Raw genomic sequence first — 21,825 nt, forward strand, 5'->3', positions numbered from 1 at the left:
GAAGTCTCAGATGACATTTATCATGAAACTCTTTACAAAGTTCAAAACAGCAAAGTTAAACAATATGTTGACAATATGTACAAGATAATGCTATATTTATGAGAGAAAAAGCACTTTATAATCTTTAGGTCTCTGAATTTGCATCTGTCCCTGAGGTAGGTATTCTAGCCATGGAAACTGAAGCATAGAGAGGTTGTCACACTCCAAACCTCAAGGTTGGCCTCCAGAGCTTGAACCCTTGTGCAAGCTGGTGTCACCAGCCTGCGTGGGCCACGGGGTGACTGTCATCTCTCCATCTTGTCGGAAAGTCACCCGCCACTCTGCCCTGGCACCCAGCCCACCTGGCTCCAGGCAGGCTCGGAGGCAGTGCTGTCCTGGGCCTGGTGCATCGGGCTGCAGCCAGCACTGGGCAGGGAAATACCTCTGAAGCAGTGCCAACTGCAGGGCAGTCGCACTGTCTCCCTCCTCCTGGGTCTGGAGGGCCACAATGAGCCCACAGCCCCGGCCAGACCCAACCCGGTGGCTGAAGTGGGCAGCTGTGTCCAGAAGCAGGGCGGCCAGGTAGGCGGCTTCGTGGGACCCGGGGTCTTCCGTTAGGTACTCCTCCAGGCCATCGAGCAGCAGGAGGGAAGGGGCTGGCCCCCGCGTCTCATGGGCAGAGCACAGGAGCCGGAGGAGCTCACGGGTTGAGGGTGGGTACTGGAAACGGATCTTCTAGAGAGAGGAAAAAAGGAAACGGCCAGATTCATCACAGGAAGCCAGGCTCTCAGCTATAGCAGCCCTGCTTCCTTGCATACTTTCCTGGACGGGGTTCTCACTCCCCAGACCGCTGGTTCCAGAGTGAAGCAGCTAGCTCAGAGTGGTCGAATATTCTTCTGTTCGCCACGCCCGCCCCCCACCCCGTTTTATTTTTTGTTTTTCTAATTCTGCACTCATCACTTCCCGGTATTAATTAAGAACAAGGTATATCGTTTTGTCAAACCTCTAGGGCAATCTTTCCACGGAAAACCTGCCCATAACGTCCGACCCCAGCATTGACTCCAGCGGCCCAGAAACTCTTGTCCAGACCCGACCCATGTTTAGCCCCGCCCCCTACTCGCCCCTGACCCCAGTCTTTGGGCGCCACCTTTGCTAATTCCGCCCCCTCATTGGATGGTTTCTCACTCAATCTTAACAAGCTTCGCGTAGTCCCACCCCCAACTCGTTCCAGACTCCGTCCCATAATGCCTGCTCCGGCTTGCCCTCCCTTCGTCTCCGCCATTGGTCTGTCTCTGCCTGTCACTCAATCGTCCATCCCCTCGCTACTGGCTGGTCCGCCTCTGGTCCCGCTCCGCCCCACCTGTAACCGCAAGGGTTCGAGCGCAGCTCCAATCCGGCGAGGCAGGCTTTGCAGAGGCCTCCGCGTCAGGAAGAGGATAGGGCCTCGGCCTTCCCCTGCCGCCTCCAGGGCCGCCGCGAATAGCAGCGCTGTCTTTCCAGAGCCGTGAACGCCGAGCAGCAGCAAAGGCGGTTCGGCCTCAGCCGTGTTCTCCTCCCCGGGGCCAGCCGCGCCGCCCGAGTTTAGCACCCGCCTCAGCGTCTCCGCCATTCGCAGCGTACCTCTGTCCAATCGGCGGCCCGTTCCTGTCCTTGATCCCGCCCAGGACGGGGTCGCATTGGTTACAGTGCACTTAGCTTCTCCATTGGTCCAGTGATCTGTTCATCAAAGCTAGATCGACGTTTCCTAGCTCCTCCCCCGGTGAAGGGGCAAATAACCTAGTCTGAGGAAGGAATGGAGGCCTTTGAGGGAGATAAGGCCCTTCCCTGGGTGAGTCCGCTGGCGGAAGCAGCATGAATACTATTATTCTGAGCTAATAAGCTAATCAGACAATACAAGGGTTGAGAGTTGGAGGGAGTAGGCCCTAATCACTGACACATTGCTTAAAGTCTCCTAGCCTCAGTTTGCTCACCTGTAAAATGGAGCACATGGTATCTCAGAGGAATATTGTGATGCGTATGTGTGTGTTTCTGCTGATGTTTCCCAGTGACAATGAAGAAGGGGAGAGATGGAGGAGCTATGTGCTTGTGTCTCTCTCTGTACCTGAGTACTTGCACAAATGGGGGCGGGGGCTGCAGGCTTGAGGACATTCGTGTGCAAAACATCCGTCAGAGAGCAAAGCAGCTGTCTTTGAGGGTCTCTAAGAAGAAGAGTCTCAGCTGGCCTCCTCGTTGGCCTGGGGGCTTCTGGAGTCCTGCTTGGGGTACAATGGGAGGCAGGACCATAGAATAAAAAAAGGGCCAGAAGAGAAGAGGCAAAGATGAAGGGGCTGGGAGACTGAGGGAGAGCCACAGCACGACCTTGTTTGTCACGTTCACTTCGGTATCTCCAGTGCCCAGTCAGTGCCTAGGGCATTGCAGATTCTCAATACAGGTTCGTTAAAGGAATGAATGAAGAAAGGAAGGTAGAACTGATGAGAAAGTGGGAGAGAAGGAGGAACAAGGTGAATAATCAAGTGATCACTGGTTGGGTCTCTTCACCCAGACTTCTCCCCAGAGCTGCCACTCACGCCCTTGTTGCCCTGGCAACTCTGTCTCCTGGTAACTTCAAAGTGGTGCTGTTGCCAGGAGACCCAGGGGCAGGGCCGAACTGAGATTTCCAGGGCTTTCTCTCTCCCTCTGGGGCCAGAACACAGCTCCACAACATCCCCCAATACACCCACTCACAAAGCCGGGTACCCCCACATCCCTCTACAAATACATAGACACACACACACACACACACACACACACACGGCATCTCTGCATATATATTCACTTCCAGAATCCCTATCACTCTCATGCTCACAGCCATGTCCTATCCTGACACAACGCATCCCATACACACTCTTTCCCACATTCATGCCCCCACACCCTTTCCTTTGCACGCATACAAAAACACACTCTGATATAACCATACCATTGTCACCACACACACACACACACACACACACACACACACACACGAGGCATGCTGTTACATTCCCCTGTCAAATGCACAACCTCAGCCCCATGGTTCACCTTACTTTGCAACACTCTAAATACACAAGCACCCAGTAGTGACACCCGAATCACACAGTTCCACACAGTTATATACATGGGAGTATGCCCAACACAGCCCCATTTCAAGTCCTTTGCGCTTGCTGTTCCATTGCCTAGAGCACTCAGCTCCCAGATATCTATCCCTAGTTGTTTTCATTCCATTCAGATCTCTGCTCAAATATCACCTACTTAGGCTTTCCCTGACCACTTGTGTAAAGTCACACACCCTTCACTCTTTTTTTTTTTTTTTTTTTTTTGGTACGCGGGCCTCTCACTGTTGAAGCCTCTCCCGTTGCGGAGCACAGGCTCCAGACGTGCAGGCTCAGCGGCCATGGCTCATGGGCCTAGCCGCTCTGCGGCACATGGGATCTTCCTGGACCGGGGCACGAACCCATGTCCCCTGCATCAGCAGGCAGACTCTCAACCACTGCGCCACCAGGGAAGCCCCACCCTTCACTCTTTAATTGCTTATTCATCTGTATTTCTCTTCAAATCACTTCCAACCTTATGTATTTATTTTATTGCCTCTCTCCCCACGAGTATGTCAGCTCCACCAGGGTAGGGTCCCTCTTTCTTTCACTACTGGGTCCCCAGCTCCTAGAACAGTACCTGGCGCAGAGTAGGTGCTCCTAAATGTAGCTGAGTGAGTATATAGTCAGAGATGCAGACATCAGGTGTATCTCTCATGCACACGGTACTTCTTTCCCTCCCTTCTTAGGATCCCATCTTCATGTCCTGACAGAAGGACTCTTACCTTAGAGGGGCTCCCTGGAGGAGGCAGGACCGCAGGGTGAGGGAACAGGGAGGTGGAGAGCTCAGGGTCAGTCTGTGTTCCTCCCTGGTTTGTCAGCATCCTCAAGTGATTAGTTCATTCGTTTGGCAAACACTTATTGAGCACCTACTTTGTGCCCGGCCCTGACCTAGGAGGCACAGGTGTTCAGAGGTGAACAGACAACAAAATCTCTGTCCTGGTGGAACTGACATCCTAGCGAGGGAGGAGATAATGAAGAGTTTAAATAGTCTATGGGCAGATGATAAGTGTGTGCAAAAAAAGAAAAAAAGTTTGCACAGGGAAGGGAAGGGCCAATTGTTTGTTTGGTTTTTGCAATTTTGAATAGGGTGGTAGGGGCAGGCCTCCCTGAGAAGGTAATACTTGAGGAAAGGCTTGAAGGAGTTGAGAGAGGGAACTGTGTAGCTATGTAGGGGAAGAGCATTCCAGGTGGAGGCTCCTTCAAGTGCAAAGGCCTGGGGGCACTGGGAGAACTGTGGTTTTTACATAGAGTGCCATGAAGAGCCAACAGAGGGTTTGAGCACAAGAGGGTCATGGTCTAACTTACATTATAAGTCAGAGCTCAGTTTTTTAATAAATTTATTTATTTATTTTTGGCTGCATTGGATCTTCTTTGCTGTGCGCGGGCTTTCTCTAGCTTAGGCGAGCAGCGGCCACTCTTTGTTGCAGTGAGTAGGGTTCTCACTGCAGTGGCTTCTCGTAGCGGAGCATGGGCTCTAGGCACGTGGGGTCAGTAGTTGCAGTGCGTGGGCTCTAGAGTACAGGCTCCGTAGTTGTGGTGAACGGGCTTAGTTGCTCCGCGGCATGTGGAATCTTCCTGGACCAGGGCTTGAATACATGTCCCCTGCACTGGCAGGTGGATTCTTAACCAGTGAGCCACCAGGGAAGCCCGGAGCTCAGTTTTGATCGAGTTGAGCTTGAGAGGCTGTGAGACTTACTGGGGCATGTTGAGAAGGCTTTTTTTTTTTTAATTAGAGGATTTTTTAAAATAAATTTATTTATTTTATTTATTTATTTTTGGCTGCATTGGGTCTTCGTTGCTGCACACGGGCTTTCTCTAGTTGCGGCGAGCGGGGACTACTCTTCGTTGCATTTCGCAGGCTTCTCATTGTGGTGGCTTCTCTTGTTGCAGAGCATGGGCTCTAGGTGCGCGGGCTTCAGTAGTTGTGGCACACGGGCACAGTAGTTGTGGCTCGCAGGCTCTAGAGCGCAGGCTCAGTAGTTGTGGCACACGGGCTTAGTTGCTCTGCGGCATGTGGGATCTTCCCGGACCAGGGCTTGAACCCGCGCCTCCTGCAGTGGAAGCACGGAGTCTTAACCACTGGACCACCGGGGAAGCCCTCAAGAAGCCTTTTGAATAAGCAAGCAGATCTTAGTCTGGATTTTCTTTCTTTTTTAAAAAAATTTTTATTTATTTTGGCTGTACTGGGTCTTAGTTGCAGCACGCGGGATCTTCGTTGTGGCTTGTGGGATCTTTAGTTGTGGCATGTGGACTTCTTAGTTGCTGCATGCATGCAGGATCTAATTCCCCTACCAGGGATCGAACCCGACCTCCCTGCATTGGGAGCATGGAGTCTTACCCACTGGACCACCAGGGAAGTCCCTTAGTCTGAACTTTCTACCTAAAATTATCACCTAAAATTAACACCCCCCTGGGATGGGGGTGTGTGCAAGGCCAGGGCTGCTGTCTCCAACCTCTCTAGCGGGCCCAGACACTTCTTTGTGTCTGGCAGCCCCGCCTTTACCCTTTCTTGGCCTCCGCTTAACATCAGGACCACGGACAGCGCCAACCGGGTTGCGGTAGGGCGCTGTCCATTGTGCTGAAGTTTTGCTTCTTTCCTGCCCGCATGGAGGCAGCTGTACGTCTGGAGGGACCACGGGCCTCAGGGGTGCAAGCCCTGGAAACAGAAGCTCTGGGCGGTGAAGCAGGGGGCTCCATGATTCTGTTCCTCCTCTGCCTGCAGCCCTCTCATGCGTCCAACTCATTCCCTGCAGCCCTCAATCCACCCCACCACCTCCTCCCCCTCCGTCTCCCTGTCGCCTTCTCAGCTCCAACCGCACAGGTGTCCTCACTGTTGCCCGAACGCAGCCGGCACGTTGCCACTTCAGGGTCCTCATTCTTGCTGTTCCCTCTGCCTGGAACGCTCCCCTTGCTCCATACTGTGGATACTTGCATGGCTCCCTTCCCTCCCTCCTTCACACCTCATCTCCAGTGCCAACTCCTCAGAAAGAACTTCCCTGACCACCCTCTTTAAATTGCAAGCTGTGTCCCCATCCCAGAGTTGTCCCATTGTCTTCTCTAGCTTGAGTTTTCTCTGTCACTTATCATTCTAACATATCAGCGATCTCAATCCCTGACCTAAATCCTTGATCCTACAGTTTAGAATTCAGAATTTTTCAGATTTTCAAAAGGTACTACGGTGTAAATACTATGCACTGAATAACACTCCTAGTTGGACCTGGGATAACATTGTAAGTCGAACACTTTATCTGCAGCAAGACGTAAGAATAGTCACATAAAGTTAAATAAAGAAAAGCTATAATAACCTATGTCAGTTCAGGTCAGGTTTTGCCACAAATGAGAAACAAATTTTGGTTTCCAGACGTTCTTGAAATTTGGAATTGTGGTTTTGTGTATAGCTTATTCATCTTGTTTATTGTCTCTCAGGTGTTAGGAAGTGAGCTCCATGAGGGCAGGATTTTGTGTCTGTTCTGCTCACTGCTACAGCCCCTGTACCTAACTAAACAGCACCTGGCACTCAGGTGTGGGGGGTGCTCCACAGTGTTCACTGAATGAATAAATGGATGGATGGATGAATAGGCGAGAAAGAAAGGAAAGCACACTCCCCTTTCCTGGTTTCTGGATGACTCCGTACCCTGAATGGCCTGTCTGAAGTCCCTATGAGCCACAGCGTGTGTGGGGGGGAGGTGGTCTGTGGCTCCGTGTCCCTCCTACCTTCCCTGGTCTCTGCTGGGTCCTCAGGGATTGGTTCTCAGCAGAACCTCATAATCAGAACCCCTGCTCAAATCCATGTAGTCAGGGATTCAGCTTGGAGGTTCCTACAGCCTCCAGCATCCCCTTCTATTAGAACCCTTAGGGTCCCCTCACCCGATTCCCTGTGCCCTCTGCACCCTGGCCGTGGTCAGAAACAGGCCAGCTGCCTGGGGGAGGCAGTCATTATGAGGCCCCTCACCGTGTGTTTGTGTGCCTTACATGCGGCTTGTAGGGCTGTTCGAATTTGACATGAAGAAACAAGGGCACAGAGAGGTTAATTAACTTTCCTGAGGCCACACAGCCAGGAAATGCTGAGCCAGGATTTAAAGCCAAGTCACGGACCCCACAGCCCCATGCTGCCTCTCCACAATCGCCCTGTGACAACAGTCACACCCAGCCTCACTGACACCTGGACCCAAAATTAAAGTCCTCCACACCCTGCCACCTGGGGGAGGAAGGCAGGTGGCCAAACTTCTGTTACAAACAGGTCTTTATTAAAGATGAGGAGGGGATAGGAAAAGGGGGGCAGTGTCTCCCCTGCCCACTGCCTTTGGCTGCCTGGGGTGGGGAGCCGTCTTTGCTCCACCTGTGCCCCTATGATGGCACATCTGTACGAGGCTGAGGCATGGGGGGCAGTGTGAAGAACGGGGGGGTTCTAAGAAAAAAAACTCCTTCCCCACAGCCCTAATAAATAACAGAAGAGTTTGGGGTGACCTGGGCACAGGCAAGGAAGGATGCAGCACCCTGAACCCCAAAGCCTCTGAAGTGGGGCAAGCCCTGCATAAGTTGGGAGTTAGGAGGGACTGGGTGAGAGACTGCATATGAGGGAGGGGCTGAGAGAGGAAGGGGTACCCCAAGGACCCTGCCACGGGGGAGCCTGCCCCCCACCCTCCAGTTGGACTCTCTGATTCTGAGGAGAGAGGACCCGATGACAAAAGATGACCCCATCTCCCTCCTCTCCTTTGCACATGCTTAGACATGGGCGGTCCCCCATTGACTGGAATCATACCCACCCACCCTAGAAATTCTGAGAACCAAGGACTCCTATTCATTGTTCAGACGCTGAACACTGGCTAGAGTTGCCCTCTTGCCTGAGGATTCTAAGAAATGATGGGGAGGCTCCTATTGGCTGGAGTAAACTCCTTTTGGCCAGAATTCTGAGAACTGGGGGGCTCCCATTGGCTAGGCAATGGCCAGTGGAGTCAGGCTTTGGCCCTTAAAAGGGCAATCCTAGGAGGCAAGGACCCATCTCCCAATTATGCCCACTTGGATGTCCCAGAGGGCAAGAGAGGCAGGGGGTCCCCTAGATGTCCTTCCAGCCATGCTCTGATGTCTGGGCTTGGCTGGTTTGGGGACAAGGGCTTTGGCACTCACACAGCACACGCACACACACGCGTGGCAGGGAAGAAATGGGGACTGGGCAGATTCTGGGTGGGTGTTGGGCCTCACAGCAGGTGGTCACGGCTGGCAAACAGGTAAGGGCTGAAGTTGTCCCGGTGGAAGGGGGAGGGATAGAGTCCACTAAGGGTGTACAGGTCCCGCAGCAGGGGTGTGGGCAGCAGCAGCTTCCGGCCACGGCCACCACCCCCGCCTGGCCCCCCAGGCCCAGGGGAGGAGGGCGAGGGGCCCTGGCTGGGGGTTGGTGTGGGTAGGGGCAGGGGCAGAGGCAAGGGTGTTGGCTCAGACCTCAATCGAGGGCGGGGCACACGGGGTGATGAACACATGGCTGGAGCCCTGGAGGACACGCAGCTGGGGATCAGGTGGCCACGGTGGGCGCAGTTCTGCGGCTCTAGGGATCAGAAGTCAGGGGGTTAGAAAGCTTGGGAGGGGTCATGAGAGCACAGGTGAGACCTCTGTGGCAGTGATCGCCATCTGGAAGTCCCCCCGTTTATCCTCCCACTCCCTCGACACTCACTGGATGGGGTGAGCCGTGCCGGTGTCGAATGCGGCCTGCAGGCCTCGGGTTCCTGAGACAAAGAGGCAGAGGGAAGGGGCTAGCGGCCCCCTGGGCCCCACTGGCCAGAGCCACAAGGGGCTCATCGGGCAGAGAGCCCAATGGAAAAGACAAGTTTTCAGGATTAACCATGTTCCCTTGGGAGGGAGGGGGTGGCCCGCCCTTGCATCCTGTGGGACGGTCCCCCCAGGACCTAGGTCCACAGAGGTGAGTGATCCCTCTACCTCTCCATGGCCCTGAGACCCCCACTGCCTGCCTGACTTCCTGCCTCCTTTGTCCTCCTCCACCCACCACCCTCTCCAGCCGGGAGCAGCCCCCGGCCCCCCTTACCTGGGCCACACTTAACTTTTCGAGGCGGCTGTCCATGGTGGGGGTTTGGCCCAGGTCCTCCCAAGGGGAGAGCCTTCGGCCAGAGGGTGGCCGGCTCTGGAAGTTGTGCACGACACAGGTGACCTGTGACAGAGGGAGGGGCACGCTGAGGCCTGAGGCCAATAAAGTAAATTACCATCCCCATTTTTCAGATAAGGATACTGAGGCCCAGGATTTCAAAAACAGCTAACACTTTTATGGTGCTTACTATGTGCCAAACACTGCTCTTTCCACTTTACTAAGAGATAGGTACTATTATTACTTATTCCACACGGGGAGGCAGGTAAGGCCGAGTTGTGTAAGAGGATCTGATCCTGTCCTTATTTAAACCTTTGGTATTTTGGACATTATGGGTTTTTGCATTAATTTTGATTTTTAAAAATGTTTCACTACAATATTATTTATCTTGTTTACTGAGTGTTTTGGCTCCTCCTTAAATTTTGTGCTCAAAGCGAGGGCCTCACTCGCCTTACCTTGGTCCCAGTCCCGTTATCCCAGTTCACAGATGAGAATGTCCAAGCTAGGTAAGGTTAAGGGACTTGCCCAAGGTACAGAGTCCACACCCTTCACCATCATGCAGTCCTGCCTCTTGAGTCAGGGATGGATGGCAAGGGGGCTCACCAGAAAGGTGGCGATCGCCGCCCCTGTCAGGAAGCCGGCCAGCACGTCAGACCAGTGGTTGCGGTACTCAGCCACGCGGACCACGCCCACCAGGAAGGCGGGGCACAGCAGAGCCAGGCAGAGTGAGGGTTTGACCAGGCGGGAGCCCTTCACGCGGAACACGAGCGTCACGTACATCTGCAGGAGCCGGATGGGTCAGAGGACACATGGCAGCAGCAGTTCCCAAACCCAAGCGGACACTACATTCAGGGATAGGGGGTGTGGCCAGAATCCTGAGAAGCCGCAATGGGACTGGAGGCACCAGCCAGGGGCTCCAGGGAACAGAGCCCGGGGGACAGGAGTTCAGGGGATGGAGTCATGGACCCCCAGTGGGCCTTTGCAGGGATGGGGGTGTGTGTGGCCTGAGCACCAAAGAGCAGTGGATAGGGTCTGGGGCCCAGGTCTCTGGGGGACCTGGGCCCCAGGTCCAGGTGGGATGGGGAAGGATGCTTGCTGGCTTAGGGTGTGGCCACAAAGTCAGAGGGTGGAGTCAGGGCTCAAGTGACAGGTCCAGGAGCTCCAGGAGGTGGAGTCCCCAAACCCCTGGGGACCACTGACAGGGTTAGAAGCACAGTCCCCAGTGCCAGAAAAAGGAGTCAAAGCAACAGAGGGTGCGACCAGGGAAAGACAGGGGAAGAGTCAGGAAGTTCCAGTGAAGTCGAGTCAGGAGCGTGGCCAGGCCAATAAAGGACGAGGACAAACTGGAGGGCAAGGGCTCCAGGGGATGGAGTTGAAAGCCCATTACCGAGTCACCCAGCCAATATCCAGGACCTGTAGCATGGCGGAGACTTGGCCAGGCTTCAGGGTGCTGAGCCAATAGCCTCCTTTGGGTGTGGCATTAGTGGGTCGGGAGGCGTGGCCAGGGTCCAAGGGGGCGTGGCCAGGGTCCAAGGGGAGGAGTGGGAGCCTCCGCCCTAGGGATGGTGTCACAGTGATGCGTGGCCTCACTCGGGGAGGGATTGGAGGCTCCAGCCCAGACGGTCTCCTGCCCGCTGGCCGCCCCCTTACTGCCGTGCCCCCGTTTCGGCGCTCACCGCTGTGTAGGCGACGGCGTAGGCGCATAGGGCAGCGTCCTTGCAGGGGAAAGCGCGGCGCGCAGCGGCCACAAGGCTGGGGCTGCCAGCACAGGCACCCTGGTCAGTGACGAAACGGTTGGGCCCTGGCCGGTCCGGTGAGGGTGGCGGGCAGCCCAGGGCCGTATAGTTGGGGCGGCACACGGACAGGAAGTGCGGCGTCGGGTTGCCGGTCACCACCTGCCCTGCGTTGGCGAAGATGGTCGTGGTGAAGAGGCCGAAAGAGTAGACCCCTGGGGTGGGGTAGGAAAGGGGGTTCATGCCAGGGCCCAGCAGCCGTCCTCCTGTGAGCCCTCTTACGGCTCACATAGGCCCCTGTCTCCTTGTTCCTGTGACTGACATTAAAGCACAGCTGGGACTCCCCCTAACACCACACCCCATAATAGCTGGGCCATGTTCCTCTTCCCTTGGGACCACCATGATGGCATTCTGGGCCTCTGGCCTCTGTCCCTCCGGGATTACCAATATGCCAGGAGTGGGCCCTCCTCTGGAATCCATTATAGCTGGACTAGGACCCCTCAACAGCACTACATCAGGATTGGGCCCATGCCAGGGACCTCCTAGGACCACCGTGATGGCATTTCTGGGGCTCCTATACCTGCCCCTGGACTCGCTATTGCTGAGCTGAGCACTTTTCTCCTGGAGCACCACTCAGCCAGGGCTGGATCTCCAGCCCTCTGCCACAGGGACCACCATTTTGGATGAGCTCTGCCCTACCCCAGGGCCACCAACTATGGCTGGGACCATATTCAAAGTGCAGCCAGTGTTCTCATCTCTCTGCCCCCAGGGCCCCCTGGTGTCTGTCCCGTGCTTTTTCTGCCTGAGACTCTCCTTGGGCAATTTGGGGCCCTCCTCTTATAGTTGTCATCAAGGTTGACTTAGGCCCCACCCATGTCTCTAGAACCTCCACCATGACTGACCTCAGACCCACATCCCTCTTTCCCCATGAAGTCACCATCATGGCAATTCTAGGCCTTCCGCCCCTGGAATTCTTATTATACCTGAGCCTGGCCCATAGCCGTTTTGCATGGCTGACCCCTGACCGAGTCACTCACCCAGGAAGCGGACTAGCCTCCGCAGCGGGGGACTGAAGCGGCAGCAGGCCCCAGACACGATGGTTCTCTCCCCAGTGACTGGGATGGCTGACGGTGGTGCAGGGAAAAAGGCACGTGCCAGCTCCCCAAGCAGGATCTGTGGGCAAGACCGAGGCGTGGTCTTCCTGGCCTTCAAGCCCAGCTCTCCACCCATCTCCACCTGGCCCTCCTGCCTCCTGGAAGGCCCTTCCCACAGTCTGAGCCAGTTTACCCCCAGTCTTACCGTGAGGGTGGGCCCAGCGGTGACCAGGGCGTAGATGAGGGCCGGGGGTGCTCTGCTGGCAGCCTCAGGCCCTGGGTAGGGCTTGGCATAGGTACTGTCATAGCAGAAGAAGCCCTGGGTGTGCACGGGGAAGGTGTCCGTGAACTCCAGGCGGTAAGCAAGCAGGACCACGATGCCCAGCAGCACCGACTGCCGCCCAGCCAGGGTGGGGAGAGAGACAGAGTAAGAACAGAGAGGGTCAGGCCAGAGCTGGGCCACGGAGATGGAGACACAGAGATGGAGACAGAGACAAGGGGGAGAGATAGAGAGAGAGATGAAGAGGAGAGAGGAGATGGGACTGGGAAGAGGGAGAGAGGACAGGGCCAGAGCTCAGAGAGAGATAGTGGGTAGTGGAGGAACAAACCAACAGAGAAAGAAAAACTACTACTGATGGAAACACTAGAGCTACCACAGGTGTAACTCTTACTGTGGGCAGGGCGTTATACTAAACCTCTTCCATGACTTAATCCATTTTACTTTCATAACAGTCCTAGGAGAGAGGGACTGCAATTATGCCCATTTGACAGATGAGGAGACAGGCTTGGGAGGGTAAGTGAGGTGCCCAGAGTCCCACAGTAATGATGGGCAGAGCTGGGTTGAATCCCGGATTGCCACTTCCGAAAGTGCCTCCTCCCCCTTGAGGGTCTGGGCAGGGGGGGTACCGTGCGCCTCACCTCCACAAAGACAAAGCAGGGAATGATGGAGAAACTCCTCTTCAGCTGAGGTCTCCCTCCCGCCATGGTGAAGGCCGGGCCTGTGGAGAAGGGGAGGGAGTGGCACTGCCAGGGTGGGGCCTAAGGGGAGGTTCAGGTCACCTGCTTGTGGAGTCTTCTGGCCACAACCTGGCCCCCATCCCTGGCCCCTCGGACTACAGCCAAGGAGCCCTGGCTCCGCCCCCTGAGCCTTCTGGCCACGCCTCTGCATATGCAGGTCTTGCCCTGCACCTGCCCCTGCCCCTGCCCATTGGAGGCACCAGCCTCCCCTGACACAACCTGCTCAGCTCAGCCTCTGCTGGGGTCCCCACAGATTGTATAGTGGTCTTCTCCCCCAACAGCCTACACAGGAGATTCTGACCCCATACCTTTTAGGAGGTCCTGGCCTCCTTAGCATGTGGGACCCATGCCCTTGGCCTTTAGCAGAGACTTCTCCAGCTAATGTGGACCCCTCCCCCACAAAGAAGGGTCCTCACCCCCACTAGTTTTTAGGAGACCCCATACTCTTTCCCCACATGCTTTACAGGAGACCCCATGTTCCCTGTCACCCACCCCCACCAAGCCCCTCACCCTATACCACTTCCCCCATGGCCCTTAGGGGCCTCCCTCTCCTGTCCCCACGGGCTGTGCCTGACTGGTTCGGGCTGATGGCCAGGCCCTCCTTCTCTCCCAGCTGCCTCTCCCTCTCTCCCTCCTTCCCCCTCCTCCCAGCCCGTCTGCTTTCCTGTATCAAGAGAGGGCTATCTCCCCCTCAATGTGCTCTCCCCTCCCCACAGTCTAACCTCAGTCCCCAGCACTGAGAGGCCAACGCAGTCACACCTGCTTGACCCATTCTCCCAGCCTAACCTCACCTGTGAAAGGGCCCTATGACTTCCTGCAGGCCGCTGCCACGCCCACAGACTCACAGCCACTCCTGGCGGCCAGCAGGGCAGGGATGGTCACCCCCATTGCACAGATTTGGAAACTGAGGCCCAGGCAGGTAAGGGTAGGCACTCTGGGTCCAGTGCCCCATCCACGTGGCTTGCTCTGCAATGTGACATGTGGGGGTGAGGGTCACCAGAGAGCCCAGATGCCCAAGATGCCCACCTGGCCATGGCCCCCTCACCTTCTTAGAGACACAAACACACACCGGCACCCCCAGAGTACACAAGTCAGCCAGAGCTTCCATCCCAAACACCACACACACACACACACGCACACACACACACACCATCGCACAGCACTCATTCATCCCACCAACAAGGATCAAGGGCCTGCTGGGTTCCAGGCCCTGTGCTGGGTGCCAGCCTTGTGGTGAACAAGACAGGCTCGCTCATTCAGACAGGTGCCCAACACCCACTACACACATAGCTGCACACACACACACACCACAGTGTGCACACGGCCTGGCACAGACACCCACACAGATCAAACAAATGTCCCCCACACACAGTCACTGGGACACAACAGGAGGTCCTTCACACACCTCACAGCCTCACACCCAGCCCTCACTCCACCACCGTCAGGGACAGACTCGAGGCTGCCAACACACTTAAGAGCCACATCAAAAAAAAGAGAGTCACCACACACAGTGTGTGTGTGTGTGTGGGGGGGGGTCACAGAACTGGTCACAGCGTCACACCCCCAATTACAAGGCACAGGATGACACACATTAACAGTCTCTCATCCACACTGACAGTCCTAGGAGCGCCCTGTGCCATCCACAACCACAGCCACATGGCCACACGAGGGCACAGACATGGACCATGGCACAGACTCACACACAGAGCCACACAGGAAAGGCACGTGATCACAGCCACACACTGGAACACAATAACGGCCCCACCACCACCATCAGAAGGAACACACAACAGCAGCCACACAGTGACAGTCACATGCACACAACCATACAGACACTGAGCCAGCCACACAATCACTGTGACAGCAGTCACACGGCCACTCAAAGGCGACCCCGACAACACAGCCACCACACACTCACCATCAGAGTGATACCCATGGCGACAGCCGCAAATGACAGCCACAGGAGACACAGTCACAGAGACACCACACAGACACCCCTGAAGCCACACAATCTCTCATACAGCCACACACTGACACATAACGACAACCACACAATCACCGTCAGCCTCACCAGGGTCGCCTCCCCATCTTCCCCTCCCCCAGCCCGGTCCCCAAGCCTCAGCTCGCAGCCTCCCCTCCCCCTCCCCGTGCTGGACCCGCAGGGGACCCGACCCACAGGAACCGAACCCTGGCCAGACAGACCGAGGGTCGGAAGCAGGCGAGAAGGGGTACGGGGGGCTCCCCAAGGCCCTCCCCCTCACCGGGTCTAGACTGCCGCCGCCTGAGCCCCGGATCCACCTAGACGGCCCCGACGCGGCGGGACTGACAGACAGACGGCCGGCCAGAGAGCGAACGCAGAGATGGAGACGCCGTCGGCCGGCCGGGCCGCGCCGCGCCGCGCAGCGCAGACTCCGCGGCGGGGAGAGGGGCGGGGCCTCCGGGAGCATTATTTGCATAACCCGTGAGGCGGGGCCTCGCGGAGTCTCATTAGCGTGATCCGGGGCGGGGCCTCTGTTGCTCTTTGGGGCAGGGCGTTTTAGAATAGATTCGGGAGGGAACAAAGGTTGGAGGTTGGGAGGGAGGACCCTGGTGGGTGCTGAGAGGAAGAGGAGGGTGGGGTGTCAGAGCGTGACCCCGGGCCGAAACCCTGGGCGGAGATGAGAATGATCTCCCCCCACACACCCTGGAGTGCTGCTCAACCCCCCTCACCCCTGAGGCTCGGGGCCCTAGGGTGGCGCCCTGAGGATATGGCGAGGCCGTCAAAGGAGTTCTGCAGCAGGTGCACAGCCGACCTGGGGGGAGATGGGGATCTTGGGGTCCCGGGGGACTCTGGACTGCTCAGAGCTGGGGCAGGGAGGCCATGGTGGGGGCAGGGGCGGAGATGAGTCCTGGGAGGAGAGGGACTCAGGTGGGTTCCAGGTTCCGGTGGTCGCTGCTTGATCTTATTAGGAGGAACGCAGGGCAGATGAAGGTCAGGGGCCTCAATTTCCCCGTTTGGGCAGTAGGGACAGCAGGCCAGATCGCCAAGGGCCTATCTGGCCACTCGTATCTAGACAGACTTACCCCTGACCTTGTCATATACTAAATCCAGCCTCACACTGTCCCCTGATCCTAGGCCCACATATCCCGAACAGTCCCTCCCCAAGACTGGGTAGTAAACTGTGGGGGTCACTCTGAGGCACAGGAAGCAGCCAGGAGCAGCAGTCCACAGGTGGAGGAGGGTCTCAGCTAGTTTATTTTCTCTATGGAGGGGTCTTCAGGGAGAGCAGTCCCAGCTGCTCAGGCTGTGGAGAAAGAGGGTGGGTCAGAGGCTGGCCTGGTCCAGGTGACCCCAGGGCTGGAGGTCAGGGAGCAGATGCCCAGGCTGGGAGTTGGAAGGGCGTGTACTTGGGGATTCCAGGGCAGGCCAGGAGGGGAAGGGTAGGTTGGGGCAGGGGAGTATCCACACCAGGTGGGAAGGAGCAGCTCTTGCTGAGTGGTGGCTGGGAAGGGTCCTGGTCTGAGTCTGAGTCCGAGTCCCAGGAGGGGCGTGGCGGGCTCAGGCATCGGTGCCCCTTATAGCCAGCAGGAGGGACAGGTGCAATCCTGGCACAAACCCTGAATGTGACCCTCGAGTGGCCTTTGAATATGGTACCCTTGATATTATGTGATCCTTGATTATGTCCCTTGAATATGACCCAACATGACACCAAAGTATGACCTCGATGACACCTGAATTTTACACCACTGACCCTTAAAAAAGATCACAGTGACCCTGAGTGACCCCTGGATGAAACCTCCAGGGACTCTTTAATGTCACCCCAGAACATTATTTAATGTGACCCCAGAATAAGACCCAATAGACCCAACCACCCCCAACTATGGCCTCTGAACATGACCTCCATGTGTGAAGCTGGAGAATGAACCTCCCCCACCCCTGGAGTGCTGCTCAACCCCACTCACCCCCGAGGCTCGCAGCCCTGGGCCGGCCCCCTGAGTATATGGCGAGGCCACCAAAGGAGTCCTGCAGCAGGTGCACAGCGGACCTGTGGGGAGATGGGGATCTGGGGGCCCCGGGGGGGGACTCTGGACTGCTCAGAGCTGGGGCAGAGGCCATGGTGGGGGCAGGGGCGGAGATGAGTCCTGGGAGGAGAGGGAGATGTGGACTCAGGTGCGTTCCAGGTTCCGGTGGTTGCTGCTTGATCTGATTGGGAGGAGCACAGGGCAGATGAGGGTCAGGGGTCAGAGGTTAGAGTGGGAGCTGGGCATCACCATATGTCACCCAGCTCCTTCTGGAGGTCATCCCTCCAGGAGCCACTGCCTCCTGGTGGCAACTCCTCAGTCTCTAGCCAGTTGGATGTCTCATACCCATGCTGCTTCATTTTGGTCAGGACCTGAGGCCGGGGGAGATGGGAGGATAATAATAATGATGATGATGATGGTGAAACGTGTAATATAGCATTTATCACATTCCAGGCTGCCTTCAAAGTGCTTATCACTCAGTTAATGCAGCTACTTGGTCAGGTAGGGCTCTATTGTTACACCCATTATTCAGATGAGGAAACTGAGGCCCAGAGAGGGGAAGTGACTTGCCCACAGTTACACAGCATTAAGAAGCAGAGCTGAGATTTGAACCCAGGCCTTCTGGCTCCAGTCTGATGGTGGAGGCTGGCAGAGATCCCCATAACCCCAACTCACGCAAGGTCCCCGTGCTCTCTGCTCACCTTGCAGCACTTCACCTGTGTCTTTTGCATCTTCTGGATGTTCACCAGGTTCTCCGTAATCTACTCTTCCTGCGCCTCTGTAGGGGGAGGGGACTCAGGTGGGCCAGAGCTGCAGAAGGACCCCCTGCCCTCCTGGTCATGGGCTTTGGGCACTCACATAGCTTTTGATAAATGAAGGTCACCTCGTCCCGCACCAGCTCCAGCTCCTCCCACAAGAACTTCTTGCTGAGGGGACAGTGCAGCCTCTGGCCTCCCGATTCCTGACCTCCTGGCTTCCCATTTGCCCACCTGCCTCCCCAAAGCCTCCTCCACCTCCCATGTTTCTATCTGTTCAACTACCATCTCCCAGGCTCTGTCCCCTCCCCATACCTGCCTACCCACCTGTCCGCTCCTACTACTATTCCCCCACCCCCTACCCCTCCCTAGCCCCGTGTCCTCTCCTTCTGACCTCCAGCCTCCCATTCCCTCAGCCCCCCCATTGCCTGGCTCCCAGCTCCCCACCTTCTGCATCCCATTTCCCCCATCCCACCTGTGGTTCCCTCTCCCTGGCCTCCCTTCCCTCCCTTCCCTCCCTCCTGGCAATACCCACCTGTCCCGGATCTCCTGAGCCAACAGCTGTAGACAGCAGGTGGTATGGGCCCGCTGTACCTCCTCGTTGTCATACAGGGTCTTCTGCAGCCCCTGCAGGCCTTTAGCCAGGGCCTCATATAGCTCCTGCCGTCCCTTCTCCACGTCCCACTTGTGTCTCTCCTTGTCTGCCTGGCGGCTCGTGGGGCTCAGCATCTCTAGAGAGATGGTGGGACCTTGGCTGAGCCCCACCCACACTCTGAGCCCAGCTTTGAACCCAGCTTGCCCCCACCCTGACCAGACTCTGGTCCTGAACCCAGACACAGCCAACTTCTCTCACCCTGGCCTGACTCAGCTGACCCTGATAGGAGCAGCCTCCAGCCTTACCTTGACCTTTGGCCAGTTCTCACCTTCAAGCTGTTGGATCTTGATTTGCTGCAGGCAGCTGTCCTTCAACATGGTCACTGAGTGGTTTAGGAACTCGAAAGCCTGGAGGAAGAGGCCAGGCCTGGGGGTGAGAGCAGGGGTGGAGTAGGGGGGGGGAAACAACTGCTGGGGGCGGAGCTGAGGTGGCTCACCTTGGTCTGGGCCTGTAGCTGACACCTGAGTGACTCCAGTTCACATCTCAGAAGCTTCTGGGATTCGGGAATCATCACGGTGGACTTAATTGTGAGTATAGGTGAGGGTCAGCCGAGGCTGGGAGGGGTTGGGGGCAGGGGCAAGGTCAGGGCAGAGGTCAGTAGAGGCTCAGGGTCTGGTTGAGGGGGGACAGGGCAAGAAGCTGCGGTAGGCTGAGGCGGAGGCAGAGGCAGGAGTAGGGGGTCAAGGTCAGGGACAGGGATGGTGGGCGAGGTCAGGGGTAAGGGTCAGCTGACAATGGGGCAGGGATGAGTGGGTAGCAACGGTGGGGGTCCGCTGAGGCTGGGGCAGAGGGTGGAGGTAGGAGCTGGCATGTCTCCCACCCACAGTCTTGTTGAGTGGGAAGGTTCTCACCTTGGGTTTTGGAAGAGCTAGTCTCCCAGGGGTTCTATGAAAGGTGGGCATGAGAGCAGTAATAATCTATCCCTGGTCTGCCTCCTTGCTCACCCCAACCCAGTGTGTGGGGGCCAGACATGATTTGGGTCTGCTGAGTTCTGGGTGTCCTAGACCCCCAAGTGCAGGCAAAGCTGCCTCCAGGCATACGCATGCACCCCACCGCCACCCCCACCCCCACCTCTGCCCCAGCCTGAAAACACTCAGAAGTGGATTTGTGTGGCAGGCCCATGGGCTGCCCCTGAGAGCATGCACCTTCAGAGCCACGTCTCTGGTTGCGCTCAGGGAATGGCCCTCCTCCTTAGGGGCATCAACAACGTCTGCAAGGAGCACCAGTAGCCACTGACGCACAACCACACATGGTCATCAAAACACGACCACAGACGCGCAGCCTCAGACAGAGCCGTGCACACTAAGTCATAAGACCCAGGGCATGCACTCATGCCCATCTCAGACACACAACCACAGACACACAGGCCGTCACATCCAGAGACGATCACAAACAGGACCTCATTAAGACACACAATCGCACATCCGTTCCATTCATTCAAGACATTTTTAGCGCAGGCCTGCTGAGCACTGGGCGCTGTTCGGGGTGCTGAAGACAGAGGGTGTGAGGGGTCTCGAGGAGGACTCTGCCCCCACAGCTCCCTCCCTAAGCCCTGCAGCGGTAGATAGCGGTGCGGCAGGAAGGGGTTTCCCGGGTGCGGATGACCTTAGTGTTGCTGTGATGCCTCTTTGGAGGGTCCTGGTCATTACAGTGATTCTGTGAGTCTGAGTTGGGGAGGGACCCATGAGACTGAAGCCCCGAGTCTCTCCCTGGCCTCCAGGTTCCAATTGTCACTGTGTTTTCGGGTGCAGCCAGCTGCAAGATCTCTGGCTCTGGGGTCCTGGACCAGTGAAATGTATATTCCAAGGCCTTTTCTGAGGAAGGGCCTGGGAGTGGGGTGTGTGGTGAAGGTTTCCTGAGAGCCAGCCCAGAGTACTCCAGCCCCTCCTGCTCTCCAGCCCCAGGGCAGCCGCTCAGCGAACCGCAGCACTTGTCACACTTCTCGTTAGCAGGCAAACACACGTTGGAGGGTGACCGGAGGTGAGCAATAGCAAGGCACGGAGTAGTCAGGGTCCAGGGGTAGGCGGGCCAGAAGAGGGTTGCTTAGAGTAGGGGGGACAGAGGGCTGCACTGAGACCAGCTCCCAGGTCCTGACACTCTCATGCCCCCTCTGACACCCCAGAGAGGCCTCAGCCCTGAACACAGGCCTCTTATTTATGATAGGAGCCAAAGCTGGGTGAAAGATGATCCCAGCCCCAGGGGTTAGGATGGGCAGTGAGAAGGACCTAGAAGATCCCACAGGAGTCAGTGAGGTCTGAGACGAGCCGAAAAGAAAAAAAGATCTTAACATTGGGCCCTAAAGGAAGGACATCCCTGGCAGGAAACAGCGTGTGCAAAAACTTGGAAGTCTGCAACCAGGTGCTCTTTGCAGGTCAAGTCAGGGTGGCTGGAGGCAGGGTCCAAAAGGAAGCAGCAGGAGGTTAGCAGGGCCGTTCAAGCAAGGCAGGGCAAGCCAAGCCAGGGAACTGGCTCCCCAAGTAAATGGGAGACATAGAATGTGAGCAGGAGAGGCAGAGCATATCTATTTAATAAATGGTAGCTGAATGGGGTCCCAGGCCTGTACTAGGTGAGGCTGGAAACAGGAAAGAACTCAGTTCTGGGTCTCACAGCCACACCCCCTGTCCTTCCAGTGTAGTCAGGGCTGGCACAGCTGGAGAAACCTGGGGGAGGTCTGTCTGGAAAAACTTCCAGGTGAAGGGCAACTTGCCATGGGTCACAGTCAGCCAGAAAGGCCACAGTATACGCCTTTCTGTTCTTTTGTATCTCTGGTATCTTTCCCCTAACCCAGTCCTCCTGGAAGACTCCTACATACCCTTCAAAACCCTACTCAGCATTGCCTCTGTAAAATCTTCCTTAATCCCTTTTTAAGCTCATATTTTCTGAGCATCTTGCTGAGTGCTGAGCACCACCCTAAGCCCTCATTGGGTGTTCACACCCACCCTGTGATGTAGGAGTTATTATTCTGCCTGAACTGTTCTAAGCTACCACTTCAAAAGTCACCGCCTCAGGGAGGTCCTCACTTCCAGAGGCAGTACAGCATGATGATTAAGCAAGGAGACCCTCCAGCTAGATGGCCCAGGTTCAAATCCTAGCTTTGCCCCTTCCCAGCTGTGCGATGTTGGAGGAGTTACTAAACCTCTCCATGCCTCATTGTCCCCAACTATAAAAATGGGATGTCATACTATCCACCTTACTGGGTTGTTGTGATTAAGTAAATTAATCCATGCCAGTGCCTGATATGCAGTAGTGGGAAGCTCAGTGTCTGTCCTTGAACATCACACTGAGGACTTGGTACTTGGGACTCATAGGAGCCCTGGGAGACTTGGAGGGGAAAGGCAAGATGCATTTCTGTCAGTTGCAGGCAGGCCCCCAGTCGAGCCCCCCCC

At 56.4% G+C, this 21,825-nt stretch overlaps 3 protein-coding genes across 6 annotated transcripts in view; all 3 read right to left on the bottom strand.

The window, feature by feature from the left end:
• SWSAP1 (SWIM-type zinc finger 7 associated protein 1) lies at positions 1-1,598 on the bottom strand. The gene is made up of 2 exons (XM_024745874.1): positions 1,340-1,598; positions 1-714 (listed from the first exon to the last, which is right to left on the bottom strand). The coding sequence occupies exons 1-2, from the start codon at positions 1,586-1,588 to the stop codon at positions 211-213; spliced, it is 753 nt and encodes a 250-aa protein (XP_024601642.1). The 5' UTR covers positions 1,589-1,598; the 3' UTR covers positions 1-210.
• A 5,716-nt stretch (positions 1,599-7,314) lies between these two features.
• On the bottom strand, positions 7,315-15,514 carry PLPPR2 (phospholipid phosphatase related 2). 4 transcript variants are annotated; one of them, XM_024745864.1, is made up of 10 exons: positions 15,289-15,514; positions 13,819-13,993; positions 12,929-13,008; positions 12,216-12,404; positions 11,954-12,089; positions 10,860-11,131; positions 9,787-9,963; positions 9,127-9,249; positions 8,758-8,809; positions 7,315-8,631 (listed from the first exon to the last, which is right to left on the bottom strand). In XM_024745864.1, exons 3-10 carry the CDS (start codon positions 12,992-12,994, stop codon positions 8,288-8,290), a joined length of 1,359 nt encoding a protein of 452 aa, XP_024601632.1. In that variant the 5' UTR covers positions 12,995-13,008; positions 13,819-13,993; positions 15,289-15,514; the 3' UTR covers positions 7,315-8,287. The 4 variants fall into 4 exon arrangements, with proteins under 4 accessions (XP_024601632.1, XP_024601630.1, XP_024601633.1 ...); XM_024745862.1 differs by having other exon boundaries at positions 7,341-8,631; positions 13,873-13,993; XM_024745865.1 differs by having other exon boundaries at positions 7,341-8,631; positions 12,216-12,329; positions 15,289-15,313.
• A 627-nt stretch (positions 15,515-16,141) lies between these two features.
• Positions 16,142-21,825, bottom strand: part of CCDC159 (coiled-coil domain containing 159) — a 6,034-nt gene continuing 350 nt past the window's right edge. Inside the window, 8 exon segments of the mRNA XM_024745997.1 lie at positions 16,142-16,612; positions 16,966-17,052; positions 17,279-17,400; positions 17,731-17,807; positions 17,888-17,955; positions 18,320-18,515; positions 18,708-18,786; positions 18,876-18,959. Of these exon segments, the coding sequence (XP_024601765.1) occupies positions 16,372-16,612; positions 16,966-17,052; positions 17,279-17,400; positions 17,731-17,807; positions 17,888-17,955; positions 18,320-18,515; positions 18,708-18,786; positions 18,876-18,959 (954 nt within the window). The 3' untranslated portion in view covers positions 16,142-16,371.

The sequence above is a fragment of the Neophocaena asiaeorientalis genome, unplaced genomic scaffold (assembly GCF_003031525.2).
Source record: "Neophocaena asiaeorientalis asiaeorientalis breed wild unplaced genomic scaffold, Neophocaena_asiaeorientalis_V1.1 scaffold357, whole genome shotgun sequence".
NCBI lineage: Eukaryota > Metazoa > Chordata > Mammalia > Artiodactyla > Phocoenidae > Neophocaena > Neophocaena asiaeorientalis.